The sequence below is a fragment of the Ctenopharyngodon idella genome, chromosome 4 (assembly GCF_019924925.1).
Source record: "Ctenopharyngodon idella isolate HZGC_01 chromosome 4, HZGC01, whole genome shotgun sequence".
Lineage (NCBI taxonomy): Eukaryota > Metazoa > Chordata > Actinopteri > Cypriniformes > Xenocyprididae > Ctenopharyngodon > Ctenopharyngodon idella.
In genome coordinates this window covers 5,120,898-5,143,715 of record NC_067223.1, presented here as the reverse complement: position 1 = coordinate 5,143,715, position 22,818 = coordinate 5,120,898, and the positions used below count along the sequence as shown (strand labels likewise).

The window sequence follows — 22,818 nt, the reverse complement described above, 5'->3', positions numbered from 1 at the left end:
AAGGATCTGTCCCTACTTCTGTTACATCGCGACTTCGGAAATTGGTTGTCTGGGACAATGGTCAGTTGTAAAGTTTCATGGTCATTATACAAAAATATCTCACCACAGAATACCGTGATTGACCGGCTGTGTAATAATTACGCTAAACACACACATAAATAACACAAGTTCTAGGTTGTTGACTACAACCAAAAAAAGACACAATAAACAGCAATGCTCTATTCTAAATTTATTTTGTATTTTACAATGTTACTGCACCTTTTCCACTGATGGCATAAATAGTTTATGCTGCTCAATAAACATGTCACCATAAATCATTTCAATGTGTTTTCCAGGCATTTGACACTTCTCAAGAATGAAACGACATAATTAACATAATTTGTTAAAAATAGAGCTGAATAGAAGTGAAGTTGCCCAAAGGGATTTTGGTACTGCATTAAAGGTCAAAACTTATGATCCAGAGATATCAAACCATGATGCCATTTGATCTGAACTATCAACTGTTATTTTAGTTACACCTGTGTGCATAGCAGCAGGTGATAGAATACACACCGTTAATTTTTAATGCACACACATCAGTCCCAAACCTCAAGCCTGTTACAATTGCACAGATATTTATACGGGCATTTAGCACAGTCCATGTTACACCTTAATAAAACCCCGTTAAGTATTATACCTGTATTAAGTGCCATAGGTGAATCCTCAGGCCTCTCACACAAGGTTAAAACTGAACATCAGTGCATGCAGCCTAACAATGCTAAAAATAAAAACATTTAGTTTATTTTAGCTGTTAAGAGAGTTTTGTGCAATTTTTAAAAATAGTCATCTTTGCTACTTATTGATATGTTGCTATATGCTATTTACACATTGCTATTTTTTTTTTTTTTTTTTATAAAGGCATGCGTCTCAAACATTCCCCTTGTCACACAGAGATGGTTCTTCAAGTCATGCAGCATTCAGACACCCGAATGCTCTTTTGCAGGTCATATGAGCACCAGTTCTGTGTGAAATCAACATACAACTGCTCCAAAAATAAAATATCCAAATGTAGAAGCAGATGGATTTTGTTTTGAACGTATATACCTTAACATGATGTGCAAGGCTTTAAACCAAAAGAGAAAAAAACAATTTAGTCATCTATGAACATCACGTTAAAATACAACATTAATGCCAAAATAGTGTTTTTTGAAAAAATAAAATAAAATTGAATCAGTTTGATTAGTTTACAAAAATATCAAAACAAATCCAGAAGCTACTACAGCAAATCTAAATGAGCAATTCCTTGTACACACTTCCAAGAGCTCCTTGCTTATGTCCATAATAAATGTAAAAATAAATGTAGTCATTCTGCATCTGTGTGAATGTGGTTTTAAGGGAAGCAGGTGCTACTACAGTTAAACATTCACAAAAAAAAAAAAAAATTTCATCAACAAAATATTTTTGGAGCTGCTTCCCTTTGCACATACGCACAATTACAAATCTCTACATTCATGACATCCAGAACACTTTGGTTTGATCTGAAATAAAATATAGTTCTGAAAACTAGTAAAAACTCTAAAGTTTAGTTTAAAATATATGCAACTAGTGTGATTTTTGCTAGTATGTGGATAGTATTTTAGTGAGATCAGCTAAATAAAAAATAAAACTAAATATTCAGTGTCAGAAATAAAATGCATTTATTGGCCAAAAAGGTTCACTGGCAGAACACATTGATTTAGACCAGTCATTAGAATGACTTGTGCGTAACTACATTGTTCTGTACTTGCATAATTTAAAAGGCTGCTTTTTTTAAATTAAGCTGTTCAGCGCAAAATCAGGTTGCTTCGTTTTAAAAGGTAACAAATTTCACTTGTCACAAGCTGCTTTCATGCAAAAACACCTCTCTTACTCACCCTCACACTATTTTAAAATATCGCATGCACCTTTTCCTGATTAGTGCGATCAAACGCAGAAAATGATTCTTCAGCTTTTAAGATTTTTGTAAAATTCCACAGCAGATGTTTTGGCCAATAAAGTGCAAACTAAGGTGAAACCCCACCTCTTTCTATAAGCTTTCATCACAACTATGAGCCATAAAATATAAACTGCATAATTTATCATCCTCAACGATCTCTTTGCATCTCCCTAAAATTCCTGCTGCTTGCATATCGCATTGAGTGTGAGGTTTACCTGGAGATTCAGAAACATTCTAGAAATGAATCTAACTTGCACAAGAAGGTCGATGGGTTGAACGTAGGCTTAGGCAGCATGTATTCTGTCTCTTTTTCTGTATGAGTTTAGTAGTTGCCTTGTTCAATACGTGTTCAAAGCCTTACTGCGTTTTGGGTCCAGAGAAAGTGAGCTTACATTCAGCTGTAGATGTCTTTGTAGGATTTGGAGAAAGCACTGATTGGGTTGGATTAGTCAAACAGCCATCAAGAGGAAGGAATCTTAACTGCGAACATGCTCACTGCTTATTTTCTGTAGAGTGAACAACAGATACCCCTATATTTCCAGGGAGTGTGATCTGGCCAGAGAATCAGAGTGATGCGGAGTCATGTGGGAAATGCGGACTGCGTTTAGATGTTGATGCCAGTGCAAAATCAGACATAGATGCCTTCAGGGTTAAAGGTTGTGTTCAGGGGGCTCTGCAGAACTCGTAGGTCAGCGGGAAGTTGTCGGGTTGATCCAAGCCGCTTCAGAGATCCAGACTGATTTTCTGACTCTACAGACAAAACAAAGAGGGACTTTACTTTAAAGAGTATACTTTACAGTTGACACATTATAGGTAGGTTACATTTGATTTACAAAAACTAAGAAAAGAACAGAATATTTCAGTGTTTGTACCTGTGTTAGCTTCCTCCTCATTGGGGTCTGCTGGTAGAACTGTTACTTTGGTGCCAGTCTGTTGAATAAACTGTTGAAGGTTTACCTGCCTCAGCTCCTTAGTTAACTGTTCCAGCTCCTGCTCTCTCTCCTAAATCAAATAATTAAAAGTTAAAGAATCTAACATCTAAAATAGAAATGTTTTTCCTTATACCCTTACCCACACTTTTTAAAAAAGAAGGAAGCCAAAAGAGTGTGCTCTAAAAGACATCCATCTCATTTGTTACCAAGATAGTCCAGAGAGAATTTAGTGCTCAAAATACAAGTGTATCTGTGTTATGTAAACTGTACTAGAACATATCCTACTCCTTCACTTCATCTGTAAGCTCTGGCAAAGATCTTTTACATAACATCTGTGACCACTACCCTCCACCCCCACCCTGCTCCCTAAAATTCTGCAAAGCCGATTAGTCGCATTGTTGGAACTTAAGGCCAAAGAGTCCAAAACAAAGCAGCTGTAGCTCACTAGGATTCAGCAGAGCCATGCTTCTACTGCATGTACTGGTCATGATTGTTTTGCTATTCATTAGTACTTTGCCTCAGAGGCTGTTGTCACACTTAGTATGAGCACTTTGGATTAACTACCAAAACTTTATACGCACAGAAAGGCACTTGAGTTCATCTGCCACTGATGCACTGCAAGAGATGCAAAGACTCAGTGAACTGCTCACCGAGGAGATAAGCAGCTGTGATAGAGATGTCCTATCCTGCTCCCGGAGGGCCAATGAGCTGCAGAGTTTAGCTCCAACCTGCCTTAATACACTTGCCTGAAAGTTTCTAGTGATCCTGAAGATCTTGATTAACTGGTTCATATGTGTTAGGATTTGAGCTAAACTCTGCAGGATATTGGTCCTCCAGGAGCAGGACTGGGCACCCCTCAGATATGACAAATACATCTCTGAAAAAGAAAAATCCACAATTTCATCTTTGCATGCTCCCCAATTTATCAGCTGCGAATCACTTCTGCGATTTAGGACATATTGCTTTCATACCAACTGCGATCCATACTTGCAACATAGGGATTTGGTTTACTGTTGTGCACCCGAGTTTGGACACTTTCACACCAACCAAATTAACCCTGCTGATGTCAAATGGACTCTGTCCACCCCAAAAGCTCTAGTGTGAAAGCAACCTCAATCAGAAAGTCAGCAATCAGGCTTTTAACTGTTAGTGTAAGTGAATTGTTATCTTCCTTTAGGTGATCTCACCTGTAGCCTAATGTTTGACTGCCCAAGCGAGAGCTCCACAGCTCTGCAGCTGCTCTCCAGTCTTGCAGCCTGCTGCACCTGCATGTCCAGCTCGGTACGAGCCTTGTCCAGTCGTGACCGTACCTCCATTTCATCCGCTAGTCGCGTCTCCATCAGCTCTTGTTGTAGGCGCTCTGCCTCCAGTCCTGCCTCCATGCACTGAATACGAGCCAGGTACTCTCCCAGCTGCTCCTCGCACTCTTGTACACGGCTACGCAGTTCCTGCAGCTGCTCGCGCAGTTGCCTCTCGTTGTCCTGCTCAATCTGCAGCTCATTCTCCCAGAATTCATGCTCCTTCATCTCCGCCTCATTCCTGCGGACCTGCTGCTCTAGTTCGACCAACTCCTCTTCTTCTTCCTCCGTCAATTGCTGCTGCAACTCACTCTCACAGCGTTGCAGTTTCTGCTCTAGGACGCGCAGCTTGTCTTTCTGCAACTGCACCAGGCGGGACAGCTCCTGTTGAGGTGCTGGTGTGCTGCTGCGGTTTGTGTTCACTGCTCTCTGCTTGGTCTCACCCTCACGACTCTTCCCGAAGATGTCACGCAACCCCTTGGCACCACCGGTGAAAGTGAGGGACTTGCGTTTTGGTTCACGGCGTTTGAGGGAACGATCATTGGCTGTGGGCCGGAGCTTTGCCATTGGAGGGAGACTTTGGCGGTATAGGCTGCGCTCAGGGGCTCTTGCAGAGGTTTCCGAAGTGGGGCGCTCGCTCAGAGAAGGGCCTGTACGTTGAAGCACTAACTGCACATCACTAGCATACTGACCCCACTTATTCAGAGAAACCACAGGATTCTCATGGGGTGCCAGGTGCCTCTCTGTCTCGCGCCATTTTTCAATTAGCGTGTAGCGACCAGTCCGCCCTGCAATACAATACTTTTAAATTATCAATGATTTTTCAAATACTGATACATTTTCTCTGTATCTGCCAACTGTAACTTCTAGTTTCAGTTCAAGATAAAGTGTGTAATTTCCGCACCAGTAGCATCACCAATATGAATTGCAAACAGAATTATTGTATTCAAACATGTTTCCAATATTTCCCCCATTGGTTGAGCCTGTGTTACAGTGTTGGGCTGAATTGGGATGTTTAAACAAACACAGCATTTAAACATCCACAGTCTTTACACTCTAGGGAAATCAGCCTATGAATGGCTTACATTTAGTTGTCTTTGTATATTAAGCTGGGATAGGAGAAGGTATTTTAATATACAAAAAACTGCACACTTTAACTTGTAATCAAACGGTCTATGGCTAAACAGAGAAGCTCTAAATCTCTAAAAACATGGTGACACAAAGATTTAACTTTCCAAAGGAAATTCATCTGACATTCACCAGGCGCCTCAGTGGAACAGAGATTGCACTTATTCATGAAATAATGGAATAAGACACAGTCTCAATTTTTTCCAGTGTAGGGTGATAGGGTCGAACTCTAAGACTAGAAGGGACAATACTGCTTTTCACTCCTCCAATCTCTGATCTCTATGAGGGCTTGTTGTCAAGGAGACAACCATAGTGTTATGTTGTGTGAAAAACAGAGGAAAGGAGGAACAAAGGAGGCAGGAGCTTGGAAGGGAACATACAATAACTGGGAAAGGATTTCTTTTAAAAATGGTGCCATTGTGGTACATTTACAAGTTATTCACAAACAAATTTAGTGTCTCACCTATTGCTTGGGCCAAAGCGATCACAACCTCTTGACATGTGGTGACCTCTGTGACCCCACAGACGATACGCTGCACTCCATCCACCCATACCTTCAGCTCCATGCCTCTCATCTGGATGATGTCATTCCTCACTTCTGCAGACACCCGTTACGAGCTCTCTGGTCTGCATGCTGCCCTTATCACTGTGCGTTAGACAAAAGAAATGTTTGTGGTGATTCCACTTATTTAAGAAATGATTTAACCATAAACACTCCCTCACTGTCACTAGAACCATCTTCAATAACAGTAACAGTTGATTCTTTAATATACTCAATAGTGTAAGTCTGGCAGATAATATCTTTTGTTCCCATTGTAGACAGAGGGTTTGGGTGCTGAAGTGCTAAGTTTTACTCTCAGCTTGCAAATCAAGGTAATACTTTAGTATAGGGAACATGTCTTCACTATTAACTATGACTTTTCCCTCAATGAACTCCTAATTTACTGCTTATTAATAGTTAGTAAGTTAATTGTTAAGTTTAGGTATTGGGTAGGATTAAGAATGTAGATGTATAAGGCATTAATATGTGCTTAATAATTACTAATAAACAGCCAATATTCTAGTAATATGCATGCTAATAAGCAACTAGTTATAAGATCCTAAAATAAACCTCTCGGCTTTCAAAAGATAACTTGTGTTCCAAAGATGAACGAGGTGTGGAACGACATGAGGGTGAGTAATTAATGACAGAAATTTCATTTTTGGGTGAACTAACATTTAAGACCGCTGCATTAAAAAATTAATTAAAACAAAGCATGTTAACGCAAACACCATAGATAATATATGCTTAAAACTTCCTAATTCAGATTTGTTCCATCTTCTTTGTTATTTGTGCAATGTTGTGCGAGTTTTGTTTATGGCAAATCATTGGTAAGGAAAGCATTGGTCTACTCCTAAACTGATGCCTGTCCTCTTCTGTGGCAGTATAGCACTGAGTGATGAGAGTGATTTATTTAGCTGTGAACCGCTCAAGCTGAAGAACTGGTCCAAACAGGCCTGTGTGAACACTATAGATGGTGCCCACTCCCATGAGACACACTCATAAAGGATAAGTGAGATGAGCTGTATACCCTTGACAGGTAATAAGTCTTTCAGTGTGTGTGTTGTGAAGAGACATTCTGTCTGTCTCTGAGTGTTTGGGCTGCTGAAATCTGAAGTGGCCTCTGCTGATGTGCAGTGGGCAATATCTTGATATGCCATCTCACACCCAGCTGATATTTATGATGGATACCCGTGCCAGCATAGTGCGATCAGTATGTCAACACTACACAAATACAGCTGCAGCAAACCCCTAACCCCAAATATTAAATTCCAGCATGTAAAAAGTACCTACATCCGATTATCAAAAAAGAAAAAATGTTGATTAAATGGAGGCAGATCTGAACGTGAACTTACAGTCGATTGTAAGGTGCGCAGTTTAAGAGAACTAAATGATTGATATGCGCCAAAGAGAAATCTATCGTTTCAATTAAAGATTGAGTTATGACAATTTGATTAGAAATTACCAGCTCTGAACAGTTCACAATAAGACAATAAAAAAAATCCAAAATAATCCCAAACTGAATGAGGGATTCAAGCAATAACATCATAGAGACTTAGAGGGTTGGGCTCTTTTGACTTGGCCCAGTAAGCAACCACCTATAGCAACCACAAGGAACACCCTAGCAACCACCTTGAAATGCACTTAAAATCTTAGCTACCACCCACAACATCCCAAGTTTTTGCATGGGCAAGTACCACTCACATCTAGTCTCATCTAGTTTTAATTCTGTCCTGGTATGTGTTTTGATACTCTGACATAATATTTTAATCAGTCTCTCATGGGCAGAGACATCGGGCCAAGAAGGTACGTAACGTATTCATTCACTTGTGCTTCAGATATCTCTCATGGGCTTGTTAATACAAAGTTCAGTCCCACCAGTTTAGCAAAGCAGCATACAGTTATGTGGTGTTTTCATTTATGTTTCAACCACAGTGTTAAAGGCCCTACCCCCAACAGTATTATGTGTCAGCTGCAGAATGTGTGTTTAACTGTATATACATGAGTGATACAGGCATCTGCGCCAGACTAGCTTTGGCTTCGCGACCTGGGGCTAAATTTAACAAACTCAAGGATTTGGCGGCACCTTCCCTGTAAGGTGCAGCCAAGACAGTCTCTAAAGGAGACGTAAAGCGCCTAAACTCACATTCCAGTCGGCTCACATGTCTGACGTCCATAAACACAGATCAGTATAGCACATATGGCTGGATCCAACAGTAACCCTGTCGGGTGTAACGGTCTCAGCATGCTGCGTTCTCACATGCTCTGTCAAGTCAATGTTGTTCATCCATTCTCGCTTTACTAACTCTGTTGAATATAACAGTCAAATGTTTATAAAACTAGTCAGTGTTGCTGTCATATTTAAGCTGACACGAATGAAAACAAAGCTGTGAGTGTTGGCAGTACAGTCCTTTTAATATGCTTTTCTTTTGTATCATTTTGTCTCGGTCCTTTAAAATGTTTTTTTTTAAAGATGTCATTTGAGATGAAAGCTTGTTCCACTGACTAGTATTTCAGTTGCTGTGATTCTTGGAGTTTTATATACAGCACGTGAAAACCTCCTCAGGAACGGTATGTTTGGACTGTAGTGGGGTTTTCTAACAAGGGTCCAGGCAAACACAAAGGTCCGCTGGAGAGACGCCCACCCCTGCAGGCCTCACAGCATGACTGGACACAAACAATCCATCTCCATGGTGATGCTTTTGCAGTTTTGTGAATCTCTCACATGGCCGGCTGTGACCGGCTTGGGAACTAACAAACACCAGCAATTAAGGAACAATCTCTTTATTTTAACTTTTGTCCGTGTCCCACTGTATAGCTATGTCCTGTCAGGGGTTCACAGCTGAACAACGCACCAGTGAGTCACGAACAGACACTGAATTGAAACCATTTAAAATAAAATTGTTTGTCAGTACAGCCTCTGTTAAGGATGAGAAACCCCAAGTAAGATTCATTAACTCAAAGTAACTTTAGTCTGAGGAATACATCACAGTAAATGGCTCTATCACACACAATGTGGGGGAGGGGATGCTGGACATACGCTTACCCTGCATGCAGTTCAACACAAAGTTTAATTAGCGATATTTAAACAAAATTAAAATTCCGCTTTTAGGCAAGAGAGAGCTCAATCTTATTTCAATCCTCATTTGTTATTCATTGTTAAATTATATGAGAACTATGTTTGAGCAGGAAAACACTTTGTGAGATGTTTTCTTCAAATGTTTTGAGAGTCACTGCACTTTGCCATCGCATGGGCACTCAAAGTCAAAACTAGATTTTTATATTTTCTGAATGCTTGGCTGTAAAAAAAAACAACAACAAAAAAAAAACTCACCACACTCGAAAAAATACTGGGTTGTTTCAGCTCACGTTTGGGTCAAATATATACAAACCCGAACCATTGGTTTTAAAAATGTAAAAATTCAAACCAACGGTTGGGTTTGTCCATATTTGACCCAAACAATCCAGCATTTTTAGAGTGCACCATAATGCCAGGGTGTTGTAGTTGTTGTCAATGCACTGCTGTATGGTTGCAAAAGTGTTTGGAGTGGTTTTTGTGTTTCTAGGGTATTCTGGTTGATTTCAATGTAATCCATCTTTAAGTCTGTATGATATCCTGACCCTTAGATATGACATTTACCTCATATGCACTGTATAGCAGATATGCAAAAGCCAGAGTATACTTTTGGCTTTAAGGTTAAAGGGTTAGTTCACCCAAAAATGAAAATTATGTCATTTATTACTCACTCTCATGTCATTCCACACTCGTAAGACCTTCGTTCATCTTCGGAACACAAATTAAGATATTTTTGATAAAATCCGATGGCTCAGTGAGGCCTGCATTGCCAGCAAGATAATTAACACTTTCAGATGCCCAGAAAGCTACTAAAGACATATTCAAAACAGTTCATGTGACTACAGTGGTTCAACCTTAATGTTATGAAGCGACGAGATTACTTTCTGTGCGCCAAAAAAAACTAAATAACGACTTTATTCAACAATATCTAGTGATGGGCGATCTCAAAACACTGCCTCATGAAGCTTCGAAGCTTTACGAATCTTTTGTTTCGAACCAGTGGTTTGGAGCGTGAATCAAACTGCCAAAGTCACGACCCCAGTGGTGAACCATTGAAATTTTGAAACACTTATGACGCAACGAAGCCTCATTTTACTGAAATCACGTGACTTTGGCAGTTTGATACGTGCTCCGAACCATTGATTCGAAACAAAAGATTCGTAAAGCTTCGACGCTTCATGAAGCAGCGTTTTGAAATCTCTCATCACTAGATATTTTTGAATAAAGTCGTTATTTAGTTTTTTTGTGCACAAAAAGTATTCTTGTCGCTTCATAATATTAAGGTTGAACCACTGTAGTCACATGAACTGTTTTAAATATGTCTTTAGTAGCTTTCTGGGCATCTGAAAGTGTTAATTATCTTGCTGGCAATGCAGGCCTCACTGAGCCATCGGATTTTACCAAAAATATCTTAATTTGTGTTCCGAAGATGAACAAAGGTCTTACGGGTGTGGAACGACATGAGTTTGAGTAATTAATGACAGAATTTTCATTTTTGGGTGAACTAACCCTTTAAGGGTTTGGAAAAACAACCAACTCTAACTTTGAGCAATAATAATAGCAATGCATTAGCAAGAACCACTAATTAGTTGATTAGTGAAATAAATACTGGTTAATGAATGCAATGTGCCATTAAGAAAACAAAGAAACCAGAGAACAAAAGGCGATTTTCTCTGTTTCTCCGTCATTGTTTTCCTCTTGCACAGCAGACAAATCCCTTCATTTCCTTGAGTTGGTCAGTGTGGGTTCAAAAGAGGGAAGCGAACTGTCTGTGACCTGTGACACTCTTATTAGAAACCAGCAAAAATACTCCAGCAGGGATATTTTAATTATCTATAGTTTTTGAGAGTGTCGTTAAACTCTAAACTTCATTCACACAGTCCTGTGATTACACACATACTGTAAGCACAGACCAAACATTTTCGGCGTATATATATATATATATATATATATAATGTCTAGAACTTTGGGGATGCTCCAGTTTTGTGGAAATCTGTGGTTGCAGATCTTGTCTTTCTACTAACCCATCAAAAGAATAGAACAGCCTTCTGCAGCCTACTCAGATCCTGATCTGCAATGCCATGCATTTATTCATGATATTACATGTACAGTTCCATCTCACTACATCTGTACTGTTACTCCGCCTTCTGCTCTCCTCAGCTTTCCTTCACTTCTTCTCTCTTCCTCTGGTAGGTTGTGCGCTGGAGTTATTTAGCACTCTCATGTACAGCAATCCACGATCAGCGGATCTGATCAGTGGGTGTTTGATGAGCCAGCTGTTGTCATATAAGATTGTGTAATAAGAGGCTGAGGCACTTGTAATTGGTTGTGAGTGAGTCAGTTCTATGAATGAGGCATGTGTAAACAGATCTACGAGTGAGTGAGGCAGAGGAAGGTGGTGTCTGAAAAAATGCACATACAAATCCAATGTTTGCACAATATCCTGTCTGCTAAGATGACTCCATCTGGTCTATTTTTGATGGGTCTTGCGCTGCCTGCTGCAACTGAAGCAGTGGTACATTAGTTCATACAAAAAAAAATGTACAAAATAAAAGTCAACTTATGATTCAGTTTCGCAACATAGTTATTAAATATTCACATGGTTATCGTTAAAGCTCATTTGAATTTGTTACAGATCAGACGTGACTTTATGGTGCCTTTGGAGTGTGGTATAGGACCTTTTTCCCTAACTGTTTTAATATGAAGGCATCCTTTGGTTTCGCACACACCCAAAGTGTCTTTAAGCAAACAAGCTCTCTAAATGAAGTTTGGGGGCTGAAGCATGAAAAGGGTCAAATTTTAGCAAGAGTGGACATGTAGAAAATGTAAATCTTATGTTGATGAACTTCAAAAAATTCAAACCTGCTGAAAAGCACATTACCTTAATCACAAACTGGCAACAGTTTGTATATACTGTATATTCTTGTGCAAGTTCTGATGGTCGGTTTATGTAATCAAGCCACCTTAATATAAACATTCCTATCTATTAATAAGAGTGCATATAACTTTACAGTTTATATGACCGTATGTATATATAACTTTGAAGGTGCTGGATCCTGAGTCGTTTGAGGTCATAGTTTGATCACAGTCATAACTTCAAATAATAAATCATTAAGTGACATCATTTAATGCTTAAATAGTTAAATCAAAAATGAAAATTCTGTCATCATTTACTATCCACCTTATTTTTTAACATAAGAATGGGTGCGGCCATTTTAAAGTCAGCTGCTTGTAGATGTTTTAGCTGTACAAAAACTCTGTTATTGCAAACTAGTATTTGTTATTATATTATTCTAATTTATTATCGGATTCATACACATTCTTTTAGTTATTTACATATAGCGTCTAATGATTTAGAAGTCTCAAACTTTCACAGAAAACAGCTTTCTTTGGCATTAAAAATAAGGTGAATAATGATGAATAAATGATGACAGAGTTTTCATTTTCAGGTTAACTCTCATTAAACAAGTCATACATTTCAATAATTAGAAAAGTCATTAAATAGGGATTCATACTGCAACGTACACTAACTACTTAATTTAATAAACATTACCAGTGATACTCTGTGGCTATTTGACGGACTTTTACTCCAGTGAAAAGCAATTTCGTAACACTTTACAATAAGGTTCATTAGTTAAACATTAGTTAATGTATTAACTAACATGAACTAACCACGAGCAATACATTTGTCACTGTATTTACTAATCCTGTTAATGTTAATGAAAAAACAGTTGTTCATTGTTTGTTCATGTTAGTTCACAGTGCATTAACTAATGTCAACAAGATTTTAATAATGTATTAGTAAATGCTGAAATTAACATTAACAAAGATTAATAAATACTGTATAAGTGCAGTTCATTATTAGTTCATGTTAACTAATGAACATTATTGTAAAGTGTTACCGCAATTTCTGTATAGGCACATACCTTATGGTAGGCTATATGAAGATACATAATCGAGGGGCATGTTGTCATATTAAATAGGGTAACTGACAATGGACCCTACCATTAAACAGCTTCAAAACATAATCTGATTCAAAACCTTATAGATGCTCAGAGACAGTCATTGTGACATCTTTATAATGTCTAATAATCACTCATTAATGAAAGTTAATATAAAGCCTCGGCTTAAAAGTAGTAATTAGTGTTTATGGGATGCAGTGGTGTGTGGGGCAGCAGGCCTGCTGCTGATCTGATGGAAAACACTGACCATCGTACTGTCATTTAACCCGTTAAAACGCATATCAGTTGATCTGGGCTGCTGATAAAAGATCTGACATTGACTGCACGCAGTCTCGTGTCATGCGTCGGTTCTCCTGCGCGTTCATGTAACGCGTCCCGTCACAACTATTTAAAGGTTCCTCATGAAAACACATTCGATACACGTCGCCCTTCTCTCGGGCTTCCCCGACGGTCCAAAACACAGTGCGGAGACGTTTATTTAAAATGATTTCCGTACCTGCGTGTGTCTTCAGTCCCAGACCGCCAAAATCCTCAGTCCGGGTCCACTTCGCTTCCCCAAAGCAGAACCGAGATTTAATCAGATGAGCTGGCTTTTCCTTCAATGTATCGTAAACACTCCTTTCATTTGATGTCAGTAAATGCCGTCCGGTCCAGGTCCGTTAGGAGGGTCCGCTCGCTGAAGTTCAGTGTGGCCCGTTACATCAGCAGCAGCAGCAGCTCTGCTCTGCTCTCACGCGAGTAAATACAGTGAGCGCGAGCGGGACACCGCAAGGCATCATGGAGAAGCACTTTAAAGCTGCACAGCCCGCACTGAACAAGTGTGCTCAGTCTCACACACACACTGCATGTACAGCACATTAAGGGGTTATTTGGCAAACTCTGTCTGTAGAATTGTTAACGCTTTTACATCTTTCATTAAGTCATTCATCAAATGATAGGCTATATATTTGTTAATTAGTGCATTCAACATAATGTGAATGATCACTTCCATGTTTGATGTGCATTAATGACCTGTTAAGCATTATATAATGTTTAATATTTTTATTTTAATATACGATTAAATTAATACATTTATCTGTTTATTGATATAGTTAATATTGAATAAGCTGTCCCTTGACTTTTGAGACATGAAAAACATAAGTTTATTAAATAATATGAAATTCTCAGTAATAATAATATTTAAATTCTCATGTCATTTCTATTTCATAACTACAATTTCTTCTGCCTTTACAGCAATGATATAATCTCGATGCCATTGTTGGTGTGTAAGTCATTCATGTCAGCAATTTATATTTTAAAAAGCATTAACTTTACACACACATACATACACATGATATATACACATTGTAAAAAGTAATACGTTCTATCTACTCAATAAAATTGTAGCAACAGATTACAAGCAATATTATTAATTAAATTCAACATATAAGAATTGAGTTAGAATTAATCAAATTAATTCCTTGAAAGTCAATCATTTAAAATGTGTAAAATTAGCAAACACCTATAAAAAAAAAACTACAAACTGACATAAAAAGCAAAGAGTTAAACTGCCCAACCAAATGAAACACTGATCACCATAATGGTGACCAAACATTTTCAATAAAATCAACATTAACATCTAAACCTCTGTTAATTCTTGTGTTTCTCTTTCCTTCAGTGATTCTGCTTGTTATCATCAGGTGTCTTCAATGTTTGCAATTAAAAATAAAGAGTTCTTAAAGGGTTAGTTCACCCAAAAATGAAAATTCTGTCATTAATTACTCACGCTCATGCCGTTCCAGACCCGTAAGACCTTCGTTAATCTTCGGAACGCAAATTGAGATATTTTTGTTTAAATCCGATGGCTCCGTGAGGCCTACATAGGGAGCAATGACATTTCCTCTTTCAAGATCCATAAAGGTACTAAAAACATATTTAAATCAGTTCATGTGAGTAAAGTGGTTCAGTATTAATATTATAAAGCGATGAGAATATTTTTGGTGCGCCAAAAAAAACAAAATAACGAATTATTTAGTGATGGCCGATTTCAAAACACTGCTTCAGGAAGCTTCGGAGCGTGATGAATCAGCATGTCGAATCCGCAGTTCGGAGCGCCAAAGTCACGTGATTTCAGCAGTTTGGCAGTTTGACACGCGATCCGAATCATGATTCGACACGCTGATTCATTACGCTCCGAATCTTCCTGAAGCAGTGTTTTGAAATCGGCCATCACTAAATAAGTCTTTATTTAGTTTTTTTGGAGCACCAAAAATATTCCCGTCGCTTTATAATATTAATATTGAACCACTGTACTCACATGAACTGATTTAAATATGTTTTTAGTACTTTTATGGATCTTGAGAGAGGAAATGTCATTGCTCCCTATGTAGGCCTCACGGAGCCATCGGATTTAAACAAAAATATCTTAATTTGTGTTCCGAAGATCAACGAAGGTCTTACGGGTGTAAAACGGCACGAGGGTGAGTAATTAATGACAGAATTTTCATTTTTGGGTGAACTAACCCTTTAATTCATCTTTGACGTCTGTCTGTTATTCAGATATTTTAGTTAAATTTTACTCATTTTAAATGGTTGACATTTAAGGAATTAATTTGATTAATTCGAACTCAATTCTATTTTTTGAATTTAATTAATAATATTGCTTGTAATCTGTTGCCAGAATTTTATGTATTAGTTTTTACAGTGCATACAGAAAACAATTACTTAAAAATGATAAATAATAGAAATAAAAAAAAAAAAATAATAAAGCATAATACAAATGTAATTGAGTATATTATCAATTTAATTTATGCTCAATTTATGCTGCTTATATTTATTGTGTTTGCGTTTAATCATTAATGCCTGTTTGTTCATTGATGAGGTTTAATAAAGAAAACTTCTCCTCAGGCAGAGAGAGGACTCTACTGAGCATGTGCAGAGTGTCATTGCTCTAGCTTGCTTGAGATTGCAGACATTTATTGCATTTCATTTGCCACATTATGATTGCCTCCGGTCTCCCCTACTATAAATCACCAGAATGGTGCCATGTGACATGTTAAATAACACCAACAGAGCAAAAGCTAATTTTCTACTGTACTCTTAACTCATTTTAATAATATCTCATAATAATAGATATGTTTGTATCATGCCAAATGCATTACTGTTCTGCATCGAGCTGTAATATAGCTCATCCTAATTACTTCGTATACATTATACCACGATGGGGAATGTGTTACAATTCACCACTCTTAATTGGTTTTGGTGAGGAAGAATATGCAATATTTAAAAATACAGCATATTTCAGAAGCACTTGAATCTGCTTTATATTAGATTTTACCTTGAAAGGGATAAAAAATATTTTGACAACTCTGCTTAGAGAGCATTGTAAACCTGTCCACGTGGAGAGATTGTCATAAAGCTCAAAATAGTGGATTAGTCTGAGCCCTAAATGCCTGGATGAGGTCTGTTTATCTGCTGTACTGCCTGTGAAATCTGCCCAGCCCATGATGAGATTATCCACCCAGAAATCTGTGATCTATTACTCTGTGTTGTGTGGGATAACATGACCTGCAAATCTGTTTCTCATAGAGACCTGCTGCTGACCTGTCTCCTCCCTTGGCCTTTACACAAGTGCTCTGCGAGATTATTGAACAACATAACTTGAAAATGAGGTGCAGCAAATATCCATGGACTGAAAATATTAGCCAGATATGAGAATGCAACTGCATCTAGGTTCTTATTGCAAGTTTTAAAATGAAGTTGATTTACTTTTGTAAGCTATCAATGTGTTTCTCAATGCTCTATAATGTTTAAAATCTTTAAATATTTAAAAATCTACCAACTTAATCTCTGTAAAATAATTAAAACGCACTCGCTTGTAATCATAAACGATTGTGATTGGTTCTACCACCCCAGTTATGAGAAAAATAACAGGTCACACGTGACCAAACCGCGAATAATCAGGCACATGTAGGCATTACGGGAAGACTCTTACTGAAGACACCAACACAAACTGATATAAAACGATCATCTATATCTTACATTGACGAGAGAAAGACTGTAAAACAACTCCTTTGGTAGATACTGAAGTGCAGTTTGCCATCTGTTCCACTAGGGGCGTAAGCGGACTTCATTTTCAGCATGACATCTTTGGGACCTTGGCAACGTGACGCTTGTAAACATTCTCCACAACTGTTTTAACAAAGTTTTTATGCATGTACAGCTCGTGCTGCTCTGTGACTTCAGTGTCTACAGACTTTTAATGTAAGCAATCTCTCTCCACACAAAGAGCGTTTCTCTTGCAAAATAACTAGCATGAATTAAGTGAATGATGCTTTGTTTGAACTGTCGCCACTCCAGTAGCTTCATTTATTTATACTTAGATAAGATACAAAGTAGAAAAATCCATTAATCACTGATGTAGTAGTGTCATATATTCATGTTTGTTAAAAGAGTCATTTGGTGTTGTGGGAAGCTCTGATGTTCTCCTGCTGCTTCATGGTTTCCCTACTTCTAGCTGTATGACAGAAGATGATTATAGCACAGAGACATTTTAGTGTCATTTTCAGATGTATAACTGCATAACCGAGGACATGTATGCAGCAGTAAAATAAACATGCTGCAATTCAAATTGGACTCTGGTACATTTACAGACAGTGTCTGACACTATTTTTAAATGCCTGTGTTTAAGATATATAATGTCTTTTATTAGCCATAATTGATCAATTTAAAGTTTCACCTTCTTTCACTCAGCAAACTTTTTGAAATGTAAATTGTTTTGTGTAAATGTGCACATGGAGATTTATAGTTCTATTGTATAACTGAAAGTTATATACAATATGAATTACTTCTCTGTGTATGTTTATGTTTTGTTTTGTTTGTCTTTTCTCTTCAGAACGGACCGTACAGAGTTCTGGGACATGTGGACAGACGTTCGCTGTAATGATGGACGTCTGCTCACGCACAGGTAATGCTTATATCATATAATGTGTTTTGTTGGGTAGTAAATGCGTAGGTTACCATCATTTTCTTTTTGAAGGGTCACCACTTTAAAAAGAAACCTAAGTAGGTGGGGAACGGACGGGGAATGAAAACATTTGTACAGTTAATTAATTTTTATTTTATTTTTTTTTCCTTCAGTCTGGCTAAAAGACATAACCACTGCTGGACGTCGTGCTGGAAGCTCAGGGGGAGACCTCACTGGTATCCCCTTTTTTTGGGCACACCCTTCACACTCATTCATATCGCAGACATCTGGCTAGGATTGAACCAGCAACCTCTGAAACCGTGAGGCAGCGCTCATACCTGTGAGCCACAAATCTCTTGTCTGTTTGTGTGAGGGAACCTGTAAATGTGACGTAGTGATTTTATCCCAACACACAGAGGTGGGATTTGAACCCAAGTCTCTAACACAGCCTTGTTCACAACTAACATGTGTTTAGCCACTAGTGCCACCTTGGCTTTCACAACAAACGCTGCTGTTTGGGGTGCTTTGTTGGATATAATGCAATACGTGAGTTTTAAAGTAAGCAATAGTGGGATTTGAACTCAGGACTCCATGATGCAAACGCAACACATTTCCTACTGAGCCACTGAATTTGAGGTGTTAAATTATGTTTTCATAGGCCTTTTGTTGGATATGATAAAACAAAAAAATAGCTGAAAGTTATAATGGATTTAAACACAGGACTAGAAACAACTGTAATTCAGGTTGTAATTTCAACCACTGATCTTGACATGACAAAGTAATTTTATTTTATCCTTTTACATAGAAACAATAGAAATTGTGGGATTTCTAACAATTGTGGGAGACCAACCAATATGAGAAGTAAGAGCCGATTCTTTGAACCACAGAAATGATTGTGTGATTTGAGTTATACTTTTGGCACCTGTTTTAAATTTCTTGTTTTTAAACCTCCATCGTTAACTTAATAACCTATCAGGAGGGAATCAGCGATGCTTGTCAGTTTTAACTTGTTTTTGTCTGCAATACAATTGTAACTGTAACATAAAATAGTCTAGCCATCATAATATATATTTATGTTACAGTACAATATTGCGTTGTCATGACTACAGTCTGAGAAGGGGAGGGGTTTCCCATCCAGTACATTATTCTGACATGCTGCCCACATGAAAAAATACTGTAGCATATTATAGTATTTACTACACTACAACATACTGTAGTATTAAATATATTGATAAACCGATAAACTGTAAAAAATAATGTATTGTAGTATACTTTAGTTTGTACTACAGTAAACTGTAGTGTATTGTAGTATACTATACCCTGTAGTTGTAGAAAACTTAATACAGTCTTGGGTAAAGTAATTTGTTTTATATTACTATAGTAGATTTACTAAATCAACTATAGAATTAGCACAACAAATTCATTCAAGTTACTGTAGTAAACTAAAATTGCTATATTTTTTCATGTGGGCTCTGTTAAATATTAAATATTATAAATAGATTATGAAACTAAAGACTTCAAAATGTGCTCTTGTTAACCCTCTATGAAATAAAATATACTAAAATATACTTAACGTTTATACTGAAACCATACTTGCTGAATAATAGCAAATTTAATGCAGTTTCTGCTTCTCGTAGTGATGCTCGAGCTGCGTTTGCATACTTTATTACAGCTGAAGTGAAATAAATGCAATATTTGTCAAATACGCAGATGTTTCAGAGACATTTTCATTCAATACTTTATTGAAAGTGCTTGTTTTAACCCTGCACTGTTAGGACTGATAGACACATTTTAATTGGTGGACATTTTGAGAGAAAGATACCCTAACAATTTGGAGTATACCTGCTGGGCCAAAAAAAATGGAACAAGGCAATCTCAAATTGATTATTGACTCAAAATGATATCAAAATGCATGACCAGTTTTGATCTACATGTTGGCATTCAATGTACCCCTTTGACCAACCACAATATCTTTATTAATACCCCTTTAACGGCAGATTATGCACCAAACCATAGCAAAGCCTCTTTGTGGAAACTTAACAGTTCGCTCTTAGAATTACCAGATATAAATGTTAAAATTAAAGAATTAATTGCTAACTATTGGAAAGCAGCCACAATTCAGAATTCTTTTTGTACCAATTGGTAGCTTCTAAAATTTGAGATTGTAGTTTATTTAAGGAAAGTTGGAGCAATCTTAGCCAAAAACAGAAGAGTTCTGGAGAACAGCCTGATCATGAAATTCTGTCAAACTCGTAATTTTAATTGTATGACTTTAGAGGAAGAATCTGAAATGGCAGCTTTACAAACTAAATTAGATGATTTAGCCTTCTTATCGAAGGCTAGGGGTGCTTATATAAGATCCAGGAAAAGATAACTTGAAGGAGAACTCAATTCTGCATATTTCTTTAAGCTCGAAAAAAACAGAATTTTACCCTCAAAACAATTGAGCAATTATATACTGATGACAAAATTGTAAAAGATCCAAAATATAACTAATTTCAGTGGCAACATTTATAAAAACAAAAACAAAAAATCTTTGTAATTCAAAATGTTCAGAGCAGATAACAACTTTTTGGATTCAGTTATGTTAAAGTTATATCTGAAAATGATAGAATGAATCCAGTCTGGATTTATGAGGGACCGACACATAATAAATAACATTAGATTTAGATTTATTTGAGCGATTTGGTGGAACATCATAATTTTATTCTTTTCCTCGATTTTTATAAAGCTTTTGATTCAGTAGAACATCATTTTATTTTTAAATCAGTGCAAAAATTTGGTTTGGTGAATATTTTTGTAAGGCGATAAGAACACTTTATTACAACTGTAATAGTATAATTTAATTATAATATGGTACTTCTTCTAGGTTTAACTTGTCACATGGTATTAGACAAGGGTTCCAATATACCCTTTTTTTTTTTTTTTTTAAACTAGTTTCCCAGATATTTGCATCTTATGTTTGTAATAGTGGTCTTCATGGTATTGCTGACAAACAGATAATTATCAGTCATTTGACAGATGATACCACAATTTTTTAGCATGATGCCAAGTTCTGTTAGCACTACAGTATATCCAGCAGTTCTCCAAAGCATCAGGCTTATTCTTGACCCTTTCGAAATGTGAATTGATGTCCATCAAAGAGTGTAATTTGTCAGAAATTTGTAATATTCAAATTAGAGATCAGGTATTATATTTAGGTATTATTATTAAGAAGAAATGAATCAGAAAGATGCTTCTTAAATTTTGATCCACTAATTGTGAGTACACAGAAAAAACTTTATATATGGCTCCGGCGAGATCTATTGTTAAAGGGCAAAATTTTACTAGCCAGAGCTGAGGGTTTGTCAAGGTTAACTTATGCTGCTCTTTCTTTGAGTGTTGACATTGCCATTCTTAAAAAAAATTGATACAATGCTCCTCAACTTTGTTTGGAATAATAAAACTTATGAACACAATTGAGAAGGGGGGTTTAAACTTTCTTGATTTTACCACTTTAAACAACAGCTTTAAAATAAATTGGATAAAGAACTTTAATAAACCCTCATCTATCTGGAATACCTAATGCTATTTTTTTTCCAAACTAGGTGTTAATTCATAGGTTTTACCCAGATAAGTGCTGTCTCAATAGACTTAAGAATGATATTAATACCTTCTATTCTTTTTGTTTAGAGAAACCTGAAGCTACTTTACATTTATTTTGGAATTGCTTTGATGTGACATTTGTGATTTCATCAAATGTTATTTGAATCCTAACTTTGTTTTGACATATAGAAATTCAATTTTTGGTTTGCATGAATGTGAAAAGAAAAATTATATTTATTTTATAAACCTTATTTTTCTGTTAGCTAAATATCACATTCATAAATGTACATTTTCTTAATGCAATTCTTTTCTTTAAGATTTAAACTTGAAATGAAAATGTATTTTGAATCAATTGAGTTCTCTCACAATTTAAAAGCTGTAAGAACAGTAGCTGTATTTAAGGACTTTTGGCACTTAAACTGGACTGCAATACTGAAGGACCTGGAGTATTGTTATATTGTTATTGTATGACAATGATAATTGTTGTTACTGTTTTTTAAAAATATTTTTTAAAATCGAGAAATCAAGCCGTAATCTTTTTTGACAAAAAAAGAAAAAAGAAAAAGAAAAATAAGGTGCTGTTTTCTCGTTTCTGCTTATTTAATTTCAAATTGAAAAACAAACTATCAACATACAAGGTCCAGTGTAGTGCTGTCATCTTGTGTTGATGCTTTGAAACTGCATGAGTTAGATTCGTGGTGGGCCAAATTAAAAGTATTTTAATAGACAAGCTGCGGGCCATTTGAAATTCAACCTCAGTCCGTAATTGGCCTGCGGGCTGAACTTTGGACAATATCTGTGACCTACTTGTGTTTTCTTCACACAGCACAGCTCCTTCAATCTACAGTCAGTTACAGCAGAGCATCTGTATTCTTTCTAAATCAATATTCAGAGGATTTCTTCAAACTGACTTATCTGGTAAGTATTTTAATATCCCAGTAGCCTACAGTAGGACCTAATCTTTGGTTTTAATATTTTCAGGTGTTTATTGTGTTTTAAAATATTTTATTCTCCTACCCTTTAGTTTATAACCAGCAATACAGTTCAGCAAGTAATAGATTCATTCTCTGTATAATTTATATTAATGATTTATGGATCATAGTGAAGCTTCAGATCAGTTCCCTAAATGGACTTTAGAGACAGTATTGTATATTGAAGTCAAAAATTTTTCATATATGTAATACAGATCTGAGTCACTTTAAGAACAACTGCTTTTAATTTCTTGAGAAAATATAAAAAAAAAAAAATGTTTTAGATGTTTTAGCTCAGTGTATGTGTGACCAGTCCCAATATCCGTTAAGATTTCAGGTTAAACTACTTTTAGAACTCACTGTATAAAACAGATGGTTTGCTCCAGATGATTAAGAATTTATGCAGAAGAATTTTTGCTTATAATA

The 22,818-nt window shown here is 36.7% G+C and overlaps 2 protein-coding genes across 3 annotated transcripts in view; one reads left to right on the top strand and one right to left on the bottom strand.

The window, feature by feature from the left end:
* Positions 1-216: 216 nt before the first annotated feature.
* Positions 217-13,696, bottom strand: rassf8b (Ras association domain family member 8b). Its single transcript, XM_051892108.1, has 5 exons — positions 13,388-13,696; positions 5,776-5,958; positions 4,074-4,972; positions 2,827-2,956; positions 217-2,704 (listed from the first exon to the last, which is right to left on the bottom strand). Exons 2-5 carry the CDS (start codon positions 5,885-5,887, stop codon positions 2,583-2,585), a joined length of 1,263 nt encoding a protein of 420 aa, XP_051748068.1. The 5' UTR covers positions 5,888-5,958; positions 13,388-13,696; the 3' UTR covers positions 217-2,582.
* Positions 13,697-17,888: 4,192 nt separating this feature from the next.
* zmp:0000000650 (myelin-associated glycoprotein) overlaps positions 17,889-22,818 on the top strand; it is a 46,283-nt gene continuing 41,353 nt past the window's right edge. For both annotated transcript variants that reach the window (XR_007929783.1, XM_051891069.1), the window contains exons 1-2: positions 17,889-18,176; positions 22,248-22,339. The gene's annotated coding sequence lies outside the window, so the exon portion shown is untranslated. The remainder of the gene's footprint in view (positions 18,177-22,247; positions 22,340-22,818) is intronic.

Coding starts and splice junctions, on each gene's coding strand:
- rassf8b (XM_051892108.1), bottom strand. CDS start 5,887: ATGAGAGGCATGGAGCTGAAGGTATGGGTGGATGGAGTGCAGCGTATC. Junction 2,957..4,073: donor AGTCAAACATTAGGCTACAG/GTGAGATCACCT, acceptor TATTTGATTTAG/GAGAGAGAGCAGGAGCTGGA. Junction 2,705..2,826: donor TGAGGAGGAAGCTAACACAG/GTACAAACACTG, acceptor TTTTGTCTGTAG/AGTCAGAAAATCAGTCTGGA.